Below are 18,936 nucleotides of genomic sequence, written 5' to 3' on the forward strand. Positions count from 1 at the left end.
GGCCTGAACAATATCCAGGCTTGGGCTGACAAGTGGCAAGTAATCACGTCACGCAAGTGTCAGGCAATAACTCTCCCCAACAAGAGAGAATCCAACCATCCTGGGGGTTACCATTGACCAGAAACTGAACTGGACTAGCCATATAAATACTGTGGCTAACAGACCAGGTCAGAGGCTAGGAATAGAGCGACGATTAACTCACCTCCTGACTCCCCAAAGCCTGTCCATAATCTACAAGGCACAAGTTAGGAGTGTGATGGAATACTCCCCACTTGCCTGGATGAGTGCAGCTCCCACTACACTCAAGAAGCTTGACACTGTCCAGAACAAAGCAGCCCACTTGATTGGCACCACATCCACAAACATTCACTCCCTCCACCACTGATGCACAGTAGCAGCAGTGTGTACCATCTGTAAGATGCACTGCAGGAATTCACCAAGGCTCCTTCGACAGCACCTTCCAAACCCATGACCACTGCCACCAGGAAGGACAAGGGAAGTAGATATGTGGGAATACCACCTCCTGGAAGTTCTCCTCCAGTCACTCACCATCCAGACTTGGAAATATATTGCTGTTCACTCACTGTCGCTGGGTCAAAATCCTGGAACTCCCTTCCTAACAGCATTGTGGGTGTACCTACTCCACATGGACTACAGCGGTTCAAGAAGGCAGCTCACCACCGTCTTCTCAAGGGCAACGAGGGATGGGCAATAAATGCTTGCTTTGCTAGCGAAGCCCACATCCCGTGAATGAATAAGAAAAAAGAATCTATCTACCTCTGCCATAAAAATATTTAATGACCCCGCCTCAACCACCTTCTGAGCCAGAGAATTCCAAAGTCGTACAACCCCCAGAGAAAAAATTTCTCTTCATCTCTGTCCTAAAAGGGCAATCCCTACTTTTAAGACAGTGCCCCCCCAGTTCTGGACTCCCCCACAACAGGAAACATCTTTTCAACATCCACCTTGTCAAGGCCGTTCAGGATCTTGTATACTTTAATCAAATTAGCCTCACTCTTCTAAACTCCAGTGAAACAAGCCTGTCTGTCCAATTTTTCCTCATAAAACAACCCACTCATCCCAAGTATCAATCTAGCAAACCTCCTTTGAATCACCTCCAATATGTTTACATCCTTCTTTAAGTAAGGAGACCAAAACTGCACACAGTATTCGAGGTGCGGTCTCACCAATGCCCTGTATAACTGAAGCATAACATCCTTACTTTTATTTTCAGTCCCTCTCGTAATAAAGGATAGCATTTCATTAGCGTCTTAATTACTTGCTGTACCTGCATACTAACCTTTTGTGACTCATGTACTAGAACACTGAGATCCCTCTGCACCTCAGAATTATGCAGCCATTCTCCATTTAAGTAATATTCTGCTTTGTTGTTCTTCCTACCAAAGTGAACAACTTCACATTTTCCCACATTAAACTCCATTTGCCAGATCTTTGCCCACTCACTCAACCTATCTATATCCATCTGCAACCTCCTCATGTCCGCTTCACAACAGACTTTCTTACCGATCTTTGTGTCATCTGCAAATTTGGCTATCATATCTTCACTCCCCTCGTCTAAGTCATTGATGTAAATTGTAAAAAGTTGAGGCCCAGTACAGACCCTTGTGGAACTCCACTTATCACATCCTGCCAATCATACCTTCTACCAGCGCAGAGGCACACACCTTGGGGGGACCTAGATCTAGAGCAGGCTCAGGTTCACAATCCGGTGGTCACCACACTAACACATGTCCACCGCAGGAGGAGGCAGGTTCATTCGAACTCCCCAGCACTCGGAGGACTGTTGGGGAAGAGGCATCTGTGAGGCCAAGTCAGATGACAAGCCTCAGGATTCGGCTTTCCAATTCATTGTGAAGAGTCAGCAGAAGGCAGGGGAGCATCACGCGGAGTTGATGGAAGCCCTCCACGGAGTGGCATGCGAGTCGGAGGAGTGCATCTGCCTGCTTTCTGATGAAATAGTGCCACATGTGCACGTTTGGAATTCTCCATGGCAAGGATGGTGTCCGCCTTGAAGACCCTGGTCCAGCAGAGTGTGGAGATGTGCGCAGACCTGCACTCCATTGTGGTAGCCAGTGGCAATGTGAGAGAGAATCGGAGCACCTTGAAGTCCCTTCAGGTGCTCCTTCCCCTCAAGGAGGCAGGCCGGGGCCCTCGAGCACCCAAAGGGAGGAGTAGCAGCTGCAGGACACCCTGGGCTATCCACTCAGGAATCTCAGTTGCTACCCTCTCCGTTCAAGTCTCCTTTGCCTGTGACCCCTTCAATCTCATCCTCTGTCACTGCAGAGGGAGCAACTGGCCCACAGGAGGACAACCAAAGCAAGGCAGGGCCCTCAAGACCTCGGCTCTCCAGAGGACCTGTGCTGAAATCATTGTACAGGCTGCCTCCACCCCTGTGGACGTTGTCAGGGCAGCACCTAGAAGAAGTGGTCGGGCTCGAAAATTGCTGATCACAAGTGGTTCCATGGGTGAACACACTTTGTCACTTTATTATCTGGAAATATATTCACTTCCACTGAAAAATGTGTAATGGTGTCTTTCAGCTTCATTAACAGGCTTTGTGAGTCCTCCACCTGCATCTATCCACCCCCCCCCCCCCCCCTCCACCCACCCACCCCACCCACTAACATGAGTGATTCTGGAAGGAGAGGTGTATGTATGTGGCAGGGCCTTTTGGAGCCTCATGCAAGCATTCTCCTATAAATGCAGGGCTTTCCTCCCATCACAATCATCTCAATGTCCCAAGCATTTTCAATGCTGCCTGCAGGGGTTCTCTTTCAGTTGTCCATCTGAGCTGACCTGCATCTCCGCCCACTCACTGATCGCACTCCCATGCAGCACCTGTGACCATCCAACACGAGGCTCCACTTACTTTCGATTTTAGAAGCATGGTGGTGATTCAGTTCTTCATTTGCTCCCCCATCCTTTCCCCTCCCGCAGTCACCCATGTCCTTTCCCCCATTACTGTTGACCCCCCAGCATCACCTTTCACCTCCCAACCATTACCTACCAGCCAGAACCCTTTTCTTTCCGGGATGTCCAGGTGAGCATGCACATTCCCTACCTTCCTGAGAATCCCACCCCCATCCACATTGACCTCCCCAACCTCCAGGATCCGTGTCTGCCTCCCAAGTCCCCACCAACCACACTCACTGTCCCTTTACCGCTACCTTTGCACCCTCACGCTCCCACCTTACCGACCAACTCTGCCCTCTCTTATTCTCTGCATTTTCTACTTTGCCCACCCTCATTTTGCTCCGCAGGAGGCAGTCGTCGATTCCATGTAGCGCAGGGTCAGCACCCAGAAGTTATCCGAGTGTTGGGTTCCGGACCACAGATTGAAAATCAAGTGATAGGTGTCTGTTGTACAGTTTTCCATCTTAATTTATTAATTCTGAAAAGATACAATGTTGTTTTCAGATTCTCAGTTGTAGAGAAGCTTCCATGAATTATGTTACTTAGTATGCCTGACAAAAATACTTGGTTATTAGATTTTTTTAAATTACATTTCTGCAGTGTCCATGGCCCACTGGAGAATAAAATTTCATTGACTGTTTCACAGGAAATAGACAAAAATGTCACTAATACCATTTGAAAGAGACTCTTTGTAAACATTCAAAATTTGACTGTCACTTACGACACCAGTGTGAGAAATTCTGTTTACGCATGTAGGGTGTTTAGGCACTGTGGCAGAGCTCGCTTTACCTGACTTGAGTACTATGAAGAGTCAACAGTTTAAATGTGCATATTTCAATCTGATGCGTGCAATGTAATAAGGTAATTCAGCTATGATTTTATAGTGGCCTGTGTTAAATTATAACATGTCTTCAAATAATAACAAGATCAAAAAAGAATTTTGAGACCAAAAGATGGTAAGCTCAGGAATCTTGAAGAAAGTAGAGTAAAATTTAGACAATGGGTAATTTGAAAGCTAAACCTTTAATTACTGACCAATACCGATTATCATCCAAATACTGTTGATGCAATCATTTTGCTGATTCTGAATGTTGTTGCACAGCGCAAGAATATAGACCAGGCGAAAAAAGAACAGGACTTTGACTGTCATAATGGCAATCGGCTAAGCAGGAGCTTACATTAAACAATGTGGTGTTATGTTTCTAAAGCTAGAAGTACGCAATTTTCTCTTCTCTTTTGAGCTGGTGAAAGTCCAGCCCTTTGATTTATTCATATTTGAACATTCAGTTCCCTATTTAGATAAATTACTTTTAATAGCATTTTTTGGTCTGCACCTGAACTAAGGAACTGATTTAACATAGAATAACTTTGAAAGTATTATACAGTCGTGGAACTGAAAGTTTTTTGCTTGGTTTCACAAGCAGCCTTTAAGCTGGAGTATCTTGGAGCTTTGATAATCCACAATATTATTCAACTTGAATCTTTGCTTATAGGATTTTTAATATGATGTATTTTCCAAACATTTAATCCAGAATAACTAGCTTATGATGTGTTTGAAGTGGCTTGGCATTATGCCAACTGTGTTAGGAAGTAAGATGCTCTCAACTGACTTTCCAGGATTCTATCTACTCCATTTTGTAATACATTCCTATGAATACCTATAAATTTGTCTGCAGAAAATATGCCTACATACCTTATGATAAGTATTCATCAGAGTTAACTTCTCTTTTAACACTCTCGAGCCATCAATGTTACTTTTAAAGAGCTTATTAATTTAATTAATAGCATATGTTTTCAATTTTAAAAAGCAAACTAAGCAATGCGTTATGGTTAGAATTACAAAAGAAAATGCTTTTGTCATGTTCTAATTTGATTTTGTTTGTAGGTAGTCATAAACTATTCCATCGTGAAGGGACTGAAGTACAATCAGGCTACACCTACTTTCCACCAATGGCGAGATGCTCGACAGGTCTACGGGTTAAACTTTGCAAGCAAGGAGGAAGCCACAACCTTTTCCAATGCAATGGTGTACGCTTTAAATGTGCTGAACTCACAAGATGGAGGTTTGTAACTATTTGCTCTTTATTGTAATCACATATAGGTTCCCTGGAGTGCCATCTACTGTTACTGCTGTTAGTTTCATATGAACAACAGGCCCTGCGAAGCTCTGAAGCCGTGGCTATATTTAGCCATCTTAGCCTTTCATATTTTGTACATGGCATAATTCTACTCCAGTTTTATTTTGTCACTTTCAGAAAAACTAAGCAATTTATATTGGATTTACTGAAGGAAGGACATTAAACACTCAGATCTGGAGTTTTGGTTTTGTGTGTAATCAATGATCCAAGAGAAAATTGTGACCCAAATTACCCTAGTTTTGAGAAGCATTTTTTTCCCTCAAGGCTCAAACTTATTTGTATATTGCAAAACATCATATCTGCCGTGAACCAACAACTGGGCAGCTCAGCTAGTAAGACTGAAAATAACTTTTAAAAACTATGTAGAACCATTTGCTTGTTATATTGGTGTATCCTTTTCGTATTAAAATATAAGAAAAAACATTTTCTTAAGAAAATAAGAAAACAAAAGCTTTCAAAAATGCCTATTAATGTCCTTGTGCAGGAAAAAGAAAAGCTTAATATTAGTGCCTCCTTAAAGGCCAGCAAATGGGCACAATCAGAGGAAATTTGCAAAGATGATTTGGGGGTGTAGCCAGTTATTTTTTGAATAAGTGGAAATGAGTACAGAAACTGAATTTGTGCTGGAGATAATTTGTGGTTTAAATTCCACAATATTATGTATTTCAGGTGAATTGTACTGAAATGAGTGGAGTAACATAGGCCTCAATCTGACCATCTGAATTGCTTTCAAAAATCAAAATAGTGTATTGAATTTGGATACATTTATACATTTACTTTCTTTCTTGATTTGTCTCTACCATTTCATATTGGCTGAATATTGAACAACAAAGGTACTAGTTCAGAGAATTTACTGATTCTGTTAATGCAAGTTAAATTAATATGACTTGATGCCACCATTCCCCCAGGTTATTTCACCTATTGTCTGTATATGTTTGTGTGTGCACACGTGTTTGAATACATGTGTGCATACCTGAAGTTGTTTCCCCAATTATGTCATCAGTAATCACACTTTAAACAACAATTTAGGAAAAAAATCAACTGAAATATAAATTTTTAAGAAATCCTAATGATCAGCTATCCTTTATAAGTAAGACAGTGATATTTGTGGCGTTTCTGAAACAAATAATTGTGTGGGAAGTTCTATTCGGAAATGCGAGGCAATTCCTTCAGCTGTTGAAAAGTATTATTATTGAAATCTATTTCAAATCATGTATGATTTTTCAGTGTCCGTTAAAATCAAATAGAACAGTTATATGAGAACTAAATTATTTATTTAACCCTTCCACTGGCTACATCATTTCAATCTGACAGCCTCATAAAAATAAGTATTGTCCAATCTTATCCAACAATAACTTTCATTTATGTAGTTCCTGTAACATAAGAAAAATCCCACTGTTCTTCACAATTAAGTAAGGAACAGTCACTGAATCCAGTCTGCAGATGAAGTATATTGAGAAATCCAAGTTAACCTTCAAAGACAAGAAGCAAACTGTTAGTTTCCCCCTAGCACTTAGCAACCTTGTACTGGCTAAGAATACTTCCCCTGGTGAGAGGTTCAAACTGTGATTTCATCAAACTTTTTAAGACACATTTTGTCTGCATTTCTCATTTAATGTGGTTAAACTCCATCATATTGATTATTTTTATATCCATATACTTCATAATATTCATTATTCACCATTCAGTAAATTCATTTTTGATGCCACCTGTAGTAAAGAGGTTGGTAACCTACACCTAACAGAACCAAAGCATAAGACAGCAGAAATTCCACTGGAGTTACAGTGGAAGCCCAGCGGATCCTTGCTATCTGCGGCTTTCTGCTTTAAAACACACAGTGCGTTCTTGGAGAGTTTGTCAACTAATACTGGGGTAGATTTCTTTCTGGCTCAATTCTGAAATTGTGCCCAATGTGCGCTTGGAATTGCATTGATTAGGTTACAGTTCAAGTTCCGATTAAACCTAATTTGTGTAATCGCAAACAGAAAATCTGCGATGAGCCAGTGCAATTAGGCAGCAAAAAGAATTGTAACTGTTATTTTTTAACATTTCCATTAAAAAATAGTCATAGAAGTATTTAATCAGATAACCGGATTCATTTTTATTAATACAACCAAAAAATGGGTTTATTACAAAAAAGAACATTTCTAATAAGTATCTAGTTCTGTGAGTAACCACTGGAAATGAGTTTTTTAAAAAATTATCTTGAACTATTTATTACTTTCATTGGTGTACACTAGTCGACTCCTCTAATCATTGTGTAAGAACGAGCCTCAACATGTTTATGTGCTGAAGAAAATTAGCGCAATTTGAAGAACTTAATCAGCACAATCGTAACATTGATCTGATGACTTGATTTAGCTGAACTGATCTTGAAAATTCAATGTGAATGGTTTTGGCCATAACTCGTTCACAATTAAAATTCCCAGATCATTTGCCCTGGTTTGGCTGTTTTCATGTGATTTGTGCTAATGCTACTAACATATAGGAGCAGAAGATCTATCCGTAGCCTTTAATAAACAAAATGGAGTGGCAATTACAGTCAGATTGCCACTCCCCTGCTACTTACTTACTTCCACTGCAGCTTCACCTTTCTCGCCCCACCTTCCAACTCGGGATGGGTGAAAAGTGTGCAGTGTAGTGGGTTCCCAAGGCCTTCAGTCGAGTACAGCAGCACTGGGGGAAAGAAAGCCATGCCCCTTTTTTACGGCGCTAGCTGCCATGAAGCAGGTAAGTTTAAAGGTCCCACTTTAAGAAACCAGGGAGAAGGTAAGTATGTGAGGAAAGTGGGTAGGGTGGGGGGAGTGGCGCATGAGGATGTAGAATGGTGGGGGGTTAGTCGGGGATGGGGAGGATAGTCGGGTAGTTGGGGTGGTTGAGAGGGCAGTCAGGGGTTTGGGAGATAGTCGAGGGGTTGGGAGGGTAGTTGGGGGGTCCAGTGGGGGATCGGGGGTGGGGGGCGGGTGTGGGGGGTCAGTCCTATAGTTACCGAGAAGTTAGAAGTGGTTTTAATTCTTCTAACTTTTCCTGGGTAACTATTCTGGTAAGACAGTCAGAACTATCTGAAGTCTGTGATTTAAATCTGAATATTGGATGGTTCCCAGTGCAGGGTAACAGCCCAAAGAAGCTTTGAACTTCCTGGGTAATTGCTTTGCAATCCTTGCATGGCGACATGTCCAGCACATCTTTGGGGTACTGCCTGGTTATGGCATCCCAGAGATCGGAAGTTATAGGCCAATTTTTCCTAAACAAGCAAAACCTATCTTATAAAATATCCAAACATTCTTCGTGCAGTTTGCATAATTTTAAATAATCAAAAACGTTAAACCCCAAAAAGGGTTCATAATCTTTCCTAAAGAAAGGGAGCTTCTAATTGAACCTGGAGCCAGAATGAAAAGGTGAGTTTTCCATGGTACACTGCAACCAATCAAAGGGAAATGAGCATTTGAATTCATCTTCCAGCTAGATTTACAAGACTAGAAAAAACAAAGTGAAATACTGCTAAAATTTTCTATTGTGAAAAATAAATGAATTTTTGATAAATAATCTCTTTTCCTTTGTTAACAAAAGTAACTACAGATGCTGTTAATCAACATTTCAGCCTAAGGGGTCAGGTTCACAGAGACCAGTTCTCCAGGGCTATGTGATACTAAACTCTTGGAGACTAATATTTCTAAACGTTTCACCTTGGATGCTCTCCTAATGTATGTATTATCTAATTGTCCGCAGGATGACATTCAACAGTTTACAATAGAAGGAAATCAGTGTTAGGTATTTTAAACCTGAAATCTGGCTGAAATGAAACTTTGAGAATCCAATCTCTAGTTTGTTTTGAAGTGTTTTAGAGTACGGAAAGAAACTTGCAGATCATCCCAGGTTGAGCGAATGCATCTTCCTGTTTTAAATCTGCCAAAACTCCTTGGCTGAAATTTTCTCATTGGAGGTGGGAATCAGGAGTCGGGATTAATCCTGCATTGCAATCCCACCTCCATCTCAGCAGTGCCAGCAGGCAGTATCTTTGTGTCTCGGAGGATGGGATAGTCTCAAGACGGGCCTTCCACAATGTCGATTCGGCCAAGCTAAAAGGCCCATCTTCGTTCCCCGAAACACCGGCCCAGTTCTTCAATGGCATCAGCAGCTCAATCACATAAAATTAGATCTACAGATGAGTGCAAAGTCACCCTTAGTCCACTCACCCTCGTTACCCCTCCCTTTACCCAAACGCCCTTCTCCCCCATACCACTACTACCCCCATAATCTCCTTCACTTCCTACCCTCTCACCCCTTTCAACCCCCTACCACCCTCACCACACCCTAAGCCTCCTACCCCCACCCAGTATCTATTTTTTAAATGGAACTTGGAGGCCTTGTAATAACGTTTGGAAGCTGTTGAAAAGCTCATAAATCTGCCAAATAAACAAACATCCCTTGAATAAGCACTTGAAAAACCACAAGCCCCTTCAGTATCCGATACATCTATCAAAATAAACAAACATCACTGAATTACACAATTGTTACAGTGCAGAAGGAGACCATTTGGCCCATCTTGTCGGCAACAGTTTGCTGAATGAGCATTATGACTCAGTGCTATTCTCCTGCCTTTTTCCCAAAACCCAGCACATTGTTTCATTTAAATAATCATCTAATGCCCTCTCGAATGCTTCAGTTAAACCTGCTTCCACCACACTTCCAAGCAATGCGCTCCAGACCCAAACCACTCATGGTGTAAAAAGTTTTTTCTCACATCGCATTTGCTTCTTTTGCAAATCTTTGTCCTGTGCCCTCTCATTCTTGATCCTTTTACGAGTGGGAACAATTTCTCCCAACCTATTCTGTCCAGCCCCGTCATGATTTTGAACACCTCTATCAAATCCCTTCTTAGCCTTCTCCTTTCCAAGGAGAGCAGACCCAACTTCTCTAATCTGTCTTCATAAGTGAAGTTTCTCATTCCTGGAACCATTTCTGCACTCTCTCCGCTCATTCACACCCTTCCTAAAGTGTACACAATACTCCAGCTGAGGTCTAAATAGTGTCTTATGCAAGTTCAGCATAACATCATTGCTGCTGTACTCATTGCCCTTATTAATAAAGTCTAGGATGCTGTATACTTAATTAACTGCTCTCTCCACCTGTCCTGTCACTTTTAATAACTTATGCATATATACAGCCAGGTCCCTCTTCTCCTGCACATCCTTTAGAGTTGTATCCATTATTTTATCCTGTCTCTCCATGTTCTTCCTACCAAAATGAATATTCTCACACTTCTCTGCATTGAACTTCATCTGCCACCTGCCCACTCCACCACCTTGTCTATGTCCTTTTGAAATTCTACACTGTCCTCCTCACAGTTTACAATGCTTCCAAGTTTTGTATCATCTGCAAACTTTGAAATCATCCCCTGCTTGCCAAGATCTAGATCATTAATATGTATCAAGAAAAGCAAGGGTCCTAATATCAATCCTTGGGGAACTCCACTACAAACCTTTCTCCAGCCTGAAAAATATCTATTAACCATTACTCACTGTTTCCTATCACTCAGTTAATTTTGTATTCACATTGCTACTGTCCCTTTTATTCCATGAGCTATAACGTTTCTCACACAAATCTGTTCTGTGGCACTATTGAATGCCTTTTGGTACTCCATGAAAACTACATCAACAGCATTACCCTCGTCAATCCTCTTTGTTACCTCTTCAAAATACTCCAGAAAGTTAGTTAAAACACTATTTTCCCTTAAGAAATCCATGCTGGCTCTTCCGATTCAACCCACATTTTTCTGTTTGACTATAATTCTATCTTGAATAATTGTTTCTAGAAGCTTCCCCACCACCAAAGTTAAACTGACTGGTCTGTAATTACGGGCTTATCCTTACAGCCTATCTTGAACAAGGGTGTCATGCTTGCAATTCTCCAGTCCTTTGGCAGCACACACACACACACACACACACACACACACAGACTCACCCCCCGCCCCCCCACCCCTCCCCACTTAGTCTAGGGAAGGCTGAAAGATTATGGCCAGTGCCCCTGCAATTTCCAGTCTCACTTCCTTCAATATCCTGGATGCATCACATCCAGTCCTAGTGCCTTGTTAACTTTAAGTACCGACTGTTTATCCAATACCACTTCCTTATCAATTTTGAACCCTTCCAGTGACAGAGTTTCCTCTTCTGTCACCATTGCCTGAGTAGCATCTGCTTCCTTGCTAAAGACAGATGCAAAGTATTCATTTAACATCTCAGCCATGATCCCTGCCTCCATGTGTACATTCCCTTTTTGGTCCCTAATCATCCCTATTCCTCCTTTTACCATCCTTTCTTATAGAAAACTTTGGGGCTTCCCTTCATGTTGGCTGCCAGGCTTTTCTCATAACCCCCTTCACTTCTCTTATTTGCTTCTTCACCTCTCCTCTGAACCACCTATATTCAGCTTGGTTCTCAATTGTATTTTCTACCTGACACCTGTCATAAGCACACCTTTTCTTCTTTACCTTAATTTCTATCTCCTTTTTCATCTAGGGAACTCTGGCTTTGCTTGCCCTACCTTTCCCTTTTGAGGGAATATACCTTGATTGTGCCTGAACCACTTCTTCTTTGAAGGTAGCCCATTGTTCAGCTACAGTTTTTTCTGTCAACCTTTGGTTCCAGTCTATCTGGCCCAGCTCCGTTCCTATCCCATTGAAGTCAGCTCTCTCCCAGTTAATTATTCTTACTCTGAATTGCCCATTGTTCTTCTTTATTGCCATCTTAAATCCTATGATACAATGATCACTGCCTCCTTAATGTTCCCCACTAACATGTGATCGACTTGGTTCACGTCATTGCCAAGAACTAGGTCTAGCAGTGCCTCCTTTCTTGTCAGACTGGACACATACTGCTGTAGAAAATTCTCCTGAACACACTGTAGGAATTCTTTCCCCTCTCTGCCCTTCACATTACCATTAGCCCAGTCTATATTCGGGTAATTAAAGTCCTGCAGATTTGGACCTCTACATCCTTCCCAATAGTTGGTGGCCTATAAACTACACCGAATAATGTAATAATGGCACCCTTTTTGTTCCTTAGCTCTAGCCAAATTGATTCTGTCCTTGAGCCTTCTGGTACATCCTCTTTCACCAGCACTGCAACACTCTCCTTAATCATTACAGCCATTCCTCCTCCTTTTCTTTCTGCCCTATCTTACCTGAACACCTTGTACCCAGGAATATTCAACACCCAGTCCTGCCCTTTCTTGAGCCAGGTATAGCTGCAACATCATAATTCTGCATGGCAATCTGCACTTGTAACTCCCCAGTCTTATTTACTATACTATGTGCATTCACATACATGCATTATAACCCTGATTTAGACTTTATAACTTTTTCCTTTACTCAGACTCCACCTATTAACTTACTTTTCTCTATTCTAGTGCCAACTGTCTCTCCCAGTATTTTGTGCACCTTGGAATTCCTCTCTTAATATTCTCTCCTGATTCCTTACCCACACCGAGTTAGTTTAAAGCCCTCCCAACAGCACTAGCAAAACACCCCACAAGAAACTCAGTCCTGGCTCTGTTCAAGTGCAACCCGTCTGGCTTGTGCAGGTGCCATCTCCCCCAGACCCAGTCCCAGTGTCCCAGGAATCTAAAGCCCACTCTCCTGCACCATCTTTCCAGCCTCGCATTCATCTCCCCATCCTCCTATTTCTCTAGTCACTTGCATGTGATACTAGGTGTAATCTGGAGATTTTTACTTTTGAGGCCCTGCTTGCTAATTTTCTACCTCCTAAAGGTAGCTCTTTCTAGCTCCCTAAACTCTGTCTGCAGGACCACATCCCCCCTTCCTACCTAAGTCATTGGTACCAACGTGAACCACGACTTCTAGATGTTCACCCACCCCCAGAAGAATGTCCTTCAGCTGCTCGGTGGCATCTTTGATCCTGGTACAAGGGAGGCACCATAGCATCCTGGAGTCATGCCTATGACCGCAGAAACGCCTGTCTATTTCCCTAACTAATGAATCCCCTACCATTGTTGCTCTTCTTCTTCCTCCCCTCCTGCACAGCTGAACCGCTCGTGGTGCCACAAACATGGCTTTGACTGCACTTCTCTGCAGAACCAATGCCCTCACCAGTACCCAAAATGGAAAACTGATTAGCAAGCAGGACTCCAGGGGACTCCTGCACTACCTGCCTGTTTCTCTTGGACAGCCTGGCAGTCACCCATTCCCTTTCTGCCTCCATGCTTCCAACCTGCTATGTGGCCACCTCTTTGAATGTGGTATCCATGTAGCTGTCAACCTCATGAATGCGCCACAGTGACACCACCACCCGAGCACCGAAACCTGGAGCTAAAGTTTTTGCAGCTGGCAGCACTTCCTACACATATGATCATTTAGGCCACCAGTAGTGCCCATGACTTCCAACATATTACAGGATACGCATTCCATATGACCGAGCTGCCCTGTCATGCCTTAACTTCACTTCTCTTACATTACTTTATTTTACTTTGGTTTACTTGTATTACTTTACATTACTGGCCCTAACTTCCCCATACTCCTGGTTTGTCACTCAAATCCAAGTAGCTACTTCTTTAAAAAATAATACACTTTTCTAATTAACTGCTATTTAAAGCTGCTGCCTAACTGCAGTTTCTTACCAACCAATGAACTTATGTTTTCCTGTGATGTCATTGTTAAGTTTTCTTTTCAAACTCCATTCCGAAGGTGAGGTTTACACCCAGGTCCATTTCTGCACAGCTGCTCCTGTTCCCAACTTGGAATAATTCCTGTGTATACCCCATGCACCAAATTCCCACCTGCACATAATTCACCACTCACTCGGTCTCCGTCTCACTCCAGCGTAGTCACCTGTCCCTTCACGTGTCCTTTACTGACCCAAGTAGGCATTTAAAAACTATAAGCCTCTTCAGAAGCATGTAAATCCATCAAAGCCATCAAATTCACATTCCCCAGGACAGCTGAATAAATATACTGAGCACTTCAGAACCCATTAGTGCTTTGGAAGGAACCCAGCATAGCAGTATAAAAGATAAGGCTGAAGCATTCACAACAATCTTCGGCCAGAAGTGCCAACTGGATGTTCCATCTCAGCTTCCTTCAGAGGTCCTCAGTATCACAGATACCAGTCTTCAGCCAATTCGATTCACTCCATGTGATATCAAGAAATGGCTGAAGGCACTGGATAATGCAAATGCTATGGGCCCTTGACAATATTCCGGCAATAGTACTGAAGACTTGTGCTCCAGAACTTGCTGCGCCCCTAGCCAAGCAATTCCAGTACAGCTACAAACTGGCATCTACCCGGCTATGTGGAAAATTGCCCAGGTATGTCCTGTACACAAAAAGCAGGACAAATCCAACCCAGCCTATTGCTGCCCCATCAGTCCACTCTCGGTCATCAGTAAAGTAATGGAAGGGGTCATCAACAGTGCAATCAAGCTGCACTTGCTTAACAATAACCTGCTCACTGATGCCCAATTTAAGTTCCGCCAGGGCCACTCAGCTCCTGACCTCATTACAGCCTTGGTTCAAACATAGACAAAAGCGCTGAACTCCTGGGGTGAGGTGAGCGTGACTGCCCTTGACATCAAGGCAGCATTTAACCGAGTGTGGCATCAAGGAGCCCTAGCAAAACTGGAGTCAATGGGAATCAGGGGGAAAACTCTCCGCTGGTTGGAGTCATACCTAGCACAAAGGAAGATGGTTGTGGTTTTGGAGGTCAGTCATCTCAGCTCCAGGACATCACTGCAGGAGCCCCACAGGGTAGTGTCCTTGGCCCAACCATCTTCAGCTGATTCATCAATGACCTTCCTTCCATCATAAGGTCAGAAGTGGGGATATTCGCTGATGATTGTACAATGTTCAGCACCATTTGTGACTCCTCAGATACTGAAGCAGTCCATGTCCAAATGCAGCAAGACCTGGACAATATCCAGATTTGGGCTGACAACTGGCAAGTAACATTTGCGCCACACAATTGTCAGGCAATGACCATCTCCAACAAGAGAGAATCCAACCATCGCGCCCTGATATTCAGTGGCATTACCATCACTGGATTCCCCACTGTAGACATCCTGGGGGTTACCATTGGCCAGAAACTGAATTGGACTAGCCATATAAATACTGTGTCTACAAGAGCAGGTCAGAGGCTAGGAATCATGTGACGAGTAACTCACCTCCTGACTCTCCAAAGCCTGTCCACCATCTACAAGGCAGAAGTCAGGAGTGTGATGGAATACTCCCCAATTGCCTGGATGAGTGCAGCTCCCACAACGCTTGAAGCTTGACACCGTCCAGGACAAAGCAGCCCGCTTGATTGGCACCACATCTACAAACATTCACTCCCTCCACCACAGATGCACAGTAGCAGCAGTGTGAACCATCTACAAGTTATGCTGCAGGAACCTTGGATACCAAGGCTCCTTTGACACCAGCTTCTAAACCCACAACCACTACCATCTAGAAGGACAAGGGCAGCAAATAGATGGGAATACCACCACCTGGAAGTTCCCCTCCACGTCACTCATCATCCTGACTTGGAAATATTATTGCTAATCCTTCACTGTCACTGGGTCAAAACCCTGGAACTTCCTTCCTAACAGCACTGTGGGCATACCTATACCACCTGCAGTGGTTCAAGAAGGCAGCTCACCACCACTGTCTCAAGGGCAACCAGGGCTGGGCAATAAATGCTGGCCCAGCCAGCAAAGCCCACATTCTATGAATGAATTTGAAAAAATACATTCCCCAGGAGAGCTGTACTAAATAACTCTACACTTCAAAATCCATTAGTGCTTTTAAAGGCAGCCAAGAACTCATCCATCTGTCAAAGCTTACAAACAGTCAATCTGACCTAACATGGAAAGAATAAATAAAAGCAATTGGAAGAGTTTAAACAATTGGATCCCCTACTTGGCTGCTCTTTCAATATTGTACAATGCAGATTAGCACTTCATCCAGTGGATAGTTTATTCTAATGTATTGTAAGACTTTTCCACTTTTCCACTGCTGTTCTTTAATTTGGCAGTTTGTCAGTTGTCAGAATTAAGAACCTGGCAACTGCATTATTTAATGGTCACTTACATTTTCCTGTCACAGTACTGTCATCACTCATTTTAGTGCATACAAATACAACTCAGACTACAGCATTTCATGCTGAACTGTAAATGAGGCAACACTATTTTTACTGACCTTTTATACTCTTCCCACCTCCACTTATTTGCAAAATAACATTATATATGCAGACACAAAGTAAGATTCATGCCAGACAATGACCATCTCCAAAAAGAGAATCTAACCATCTTTCTTTAAACACTGTAGCTACAAGAGCAGGTCCGAGGCTGGTGATTCTGAGGTGAATAATTCACCTCTTGACTCAATAAGGCTTGTCCAAGGCACAAGTTGGAAGTGTTGGAATACTCTTTACCTGCCTGGATAAGTGCAGCACCAACAACGCTCTAGAAGCTTAACACCTCCAGAACATAGCAGCTGCTTGATTGGAACCCCATCCACAACCTTCAACATTCATTTCCTCCAGTGCCGGTGCACAGTAGCAGCAGTGTGTGTCATCTACAAGATGCATTGCAGGAATTCACGAAGGCTCCTTAGACAGCCTCTACCACCTAGGAAGACAAGGGCAGCAGATGCATGGGAACACCACCATATGCAAGCTCCCCTCCAAGTCATACACCATTCTGACTTGGAGCTATATCGCCATTCCTTCACTGTCGCTGGGTCAAAATCTTGGAACTCTCTTCCTAACAGCACTGTGGGTGTTCCTACAACATATGGACTGCAGTGGTTCAAGAAGGTAGCATACAACCACCATCTTGAGGGTAATTGGGGATGATCTTTAAGTGCTGGCCTAGCCAGTAATGCCCACACCCCATGAACAAATAAAAAAACTCTGCAGGTGTTATTTAGGAAGGCTTCCAAATAATGGCTGCCTTGCTGAAAATTCTGGAAGTTCTAAGATGCCCACTTCTACAATGGTGCTATCAGCTTCAAAATAAAAGTGTGTTGGGTTCCTGACCTACCCACTTAACCAACACCAGGACTTAAGCTTTCGATCCCTGTGGCCATTTTTTCACTAACCCGCCTCCATCACAGGACACACACGCAGCCACAAGCACCATGAAATTTCTTGGGCAAAACAAAGAAATCAAATAAAATCCAGGTCAATTAAGGGAAGAAAATTTGAAAAATTTCTCTCTCAGCTTCTTAGATGACTAAATCTTGTCCAGAAGTTCACTCTGATCCAGATACTTATATGCAGGACCTACCTTTGTACAAAGTCATCTTCACTTTAGCCAGAAATCAGTCCAGTTCTTACTTGAAGGCGTTCAGTGCATCAACTGCACAATCCAGCAGCCTGGATAGAGTCACTATTCTCTGAGAAAAGAGCAACTTCCAGACACCTAACCTAGATCTGACTTTGCATTACTTGGGGCAGAATTTTCTCTTCGGTTTGCGGGGGCGGGCCCCGCACGCCGACACGTAAAATGGCACGGTGACATCGGGCATGCGTCCCGACATCAACACGCATCATTCCGACCTTCCGTTCGGTAGGCATGTGCCAGCCGGACTGTCAAAGGCCTGTTAAAAACCAACTGAGATAATTGAAAGGGCTGCCCGTCCAGCCTTAAGGTTGGTGGGCAGGCGAAGAGCCCAAGTGTCTTTCGCGTTTTTCATGAAATCTCATCTATGGGCGGGATGAGGCTTCATGAAGAGCTTATTAAATTAATAAATAAATTTTCAGATTTCATAAACATGTCCCAGCTCACGTGACACTCTTAAATGAGGGGGCATGTGTAGATAATTTTTAACTTTATTTATTAAAAATTCTCAGTATGTTCTGAATCTCCCTGAGGCAGCTCCGTGGCTCAGAGAGATTTCTGTGCTCTTTTGCATGCACACGCGAAAGAGCGCAGGCTCCAACTCTTCCTCCTCCCCCGTCCACACAGGTAGCGTTGAGCGCCACTGGGTACGTGTTACGTTGAGCAGTCCTTAATTTGCCCACCCACGTAAAATGGTAGCGCGTAGCTGATCGCGGGTGGTGATCAGCTCCACGCCTGCTCCCACGCAGCCCGTCCAACAGGGAGAAAATTCTCCCCTTGAAATTGTGACCCACTAGTGAACCTAACCTATTTAGTTAGAACAAAGTACCTACATAAGCACAACCTATTCCCTTTGTAATTTGTAAAGCTTAATAAAATCACTGTTAAGTCTACATTTCTCAAGTTCCTGTTCTTTGAGCCTGTCTTGGTAAATAAAAGATTCAAATTGGGATTTTCAGCTCTCAGTGTGAATGTAAAGAACCTAGATCAGTAACTTCTCAAATGAATGTACCCTTTAAAATACCTGAAAGCAATCTGAGATACAAAGATCATAATGCAAAGAGTTGGTAAAAGCTCTGCACAACAGTATGCAATTGGTTGAGTAAATACAAGTGAGAGCTAGTGGTACAATCCACCATAACACATCTGAAAATAACAGCACAACGGGATGAGAAATGAAAATAAATGTAAAAGACGCTTTCACTGTTAAATCCAAATGGGTTCCTCATTGTTTTATAACAAACGTGACTGGCATATTGGACATCTCCGCAGGCACTTCATTGCTATGCTTAGAAAATATAAAGTTTACAAAGCCACACAAATATTAGAATTCCTTACCAATTGTGGTAAAGTGTAGTGCTATGTACCTTTAAGAGAATGTAGTTAGTTAACCATGTGACTCTATTGACCAATCATTACACAGCGCGAGCTTCCTGGGTAACAGTAGGTGATTGAAGAAGCATACATGGTGTTAGTGCTCTGTTCTTCGTTCCAATAAACCACCAGTATTTGTTTGGTTAATTGGTCTCTC

At 42.9% G+C, this 18,936-nt stretch overlaps 1 protein-coding gene across 2 annotated transcripts in view; it reads left to right on the forward strand.

The window, feature by feature from the left end:
* The window catches only part of LOC121292193 (ena/VASP-like protein), a 248,366-nt gene that overhangs the window by 108,552 nt on the left and 120,878 nt on the right, over nt 1–18,936 (forward strand). For both annotated transcript variants that reach the window (XM_041213864.1, XM_041213865.1), the window contains exon 3: nt 4,820–4,997. In XM_041213864.1, the coding sequence (XP_041069798.1) occupies nt 4,820–4,997 (178 nt within the window). The remainder of the gene's footprint in view (nt 1–4,819; nt 4,998–18,936) is intronic.

This window comes from Carcharodon carcharias, chromosome 20, assembly GCF_017639515.1.
Source record: "Carcharodon carcharias isolate sCarCar2 chromosome 20, sCarCar2.pri, whole genome shotgun sequence".
Lineage (NCBI taxonomy): Eukaryota > Metazoa > Chordata > Chondrichthyes > Lamniformes > Lamnidae > Carcharodon > Carcharodon carcharias.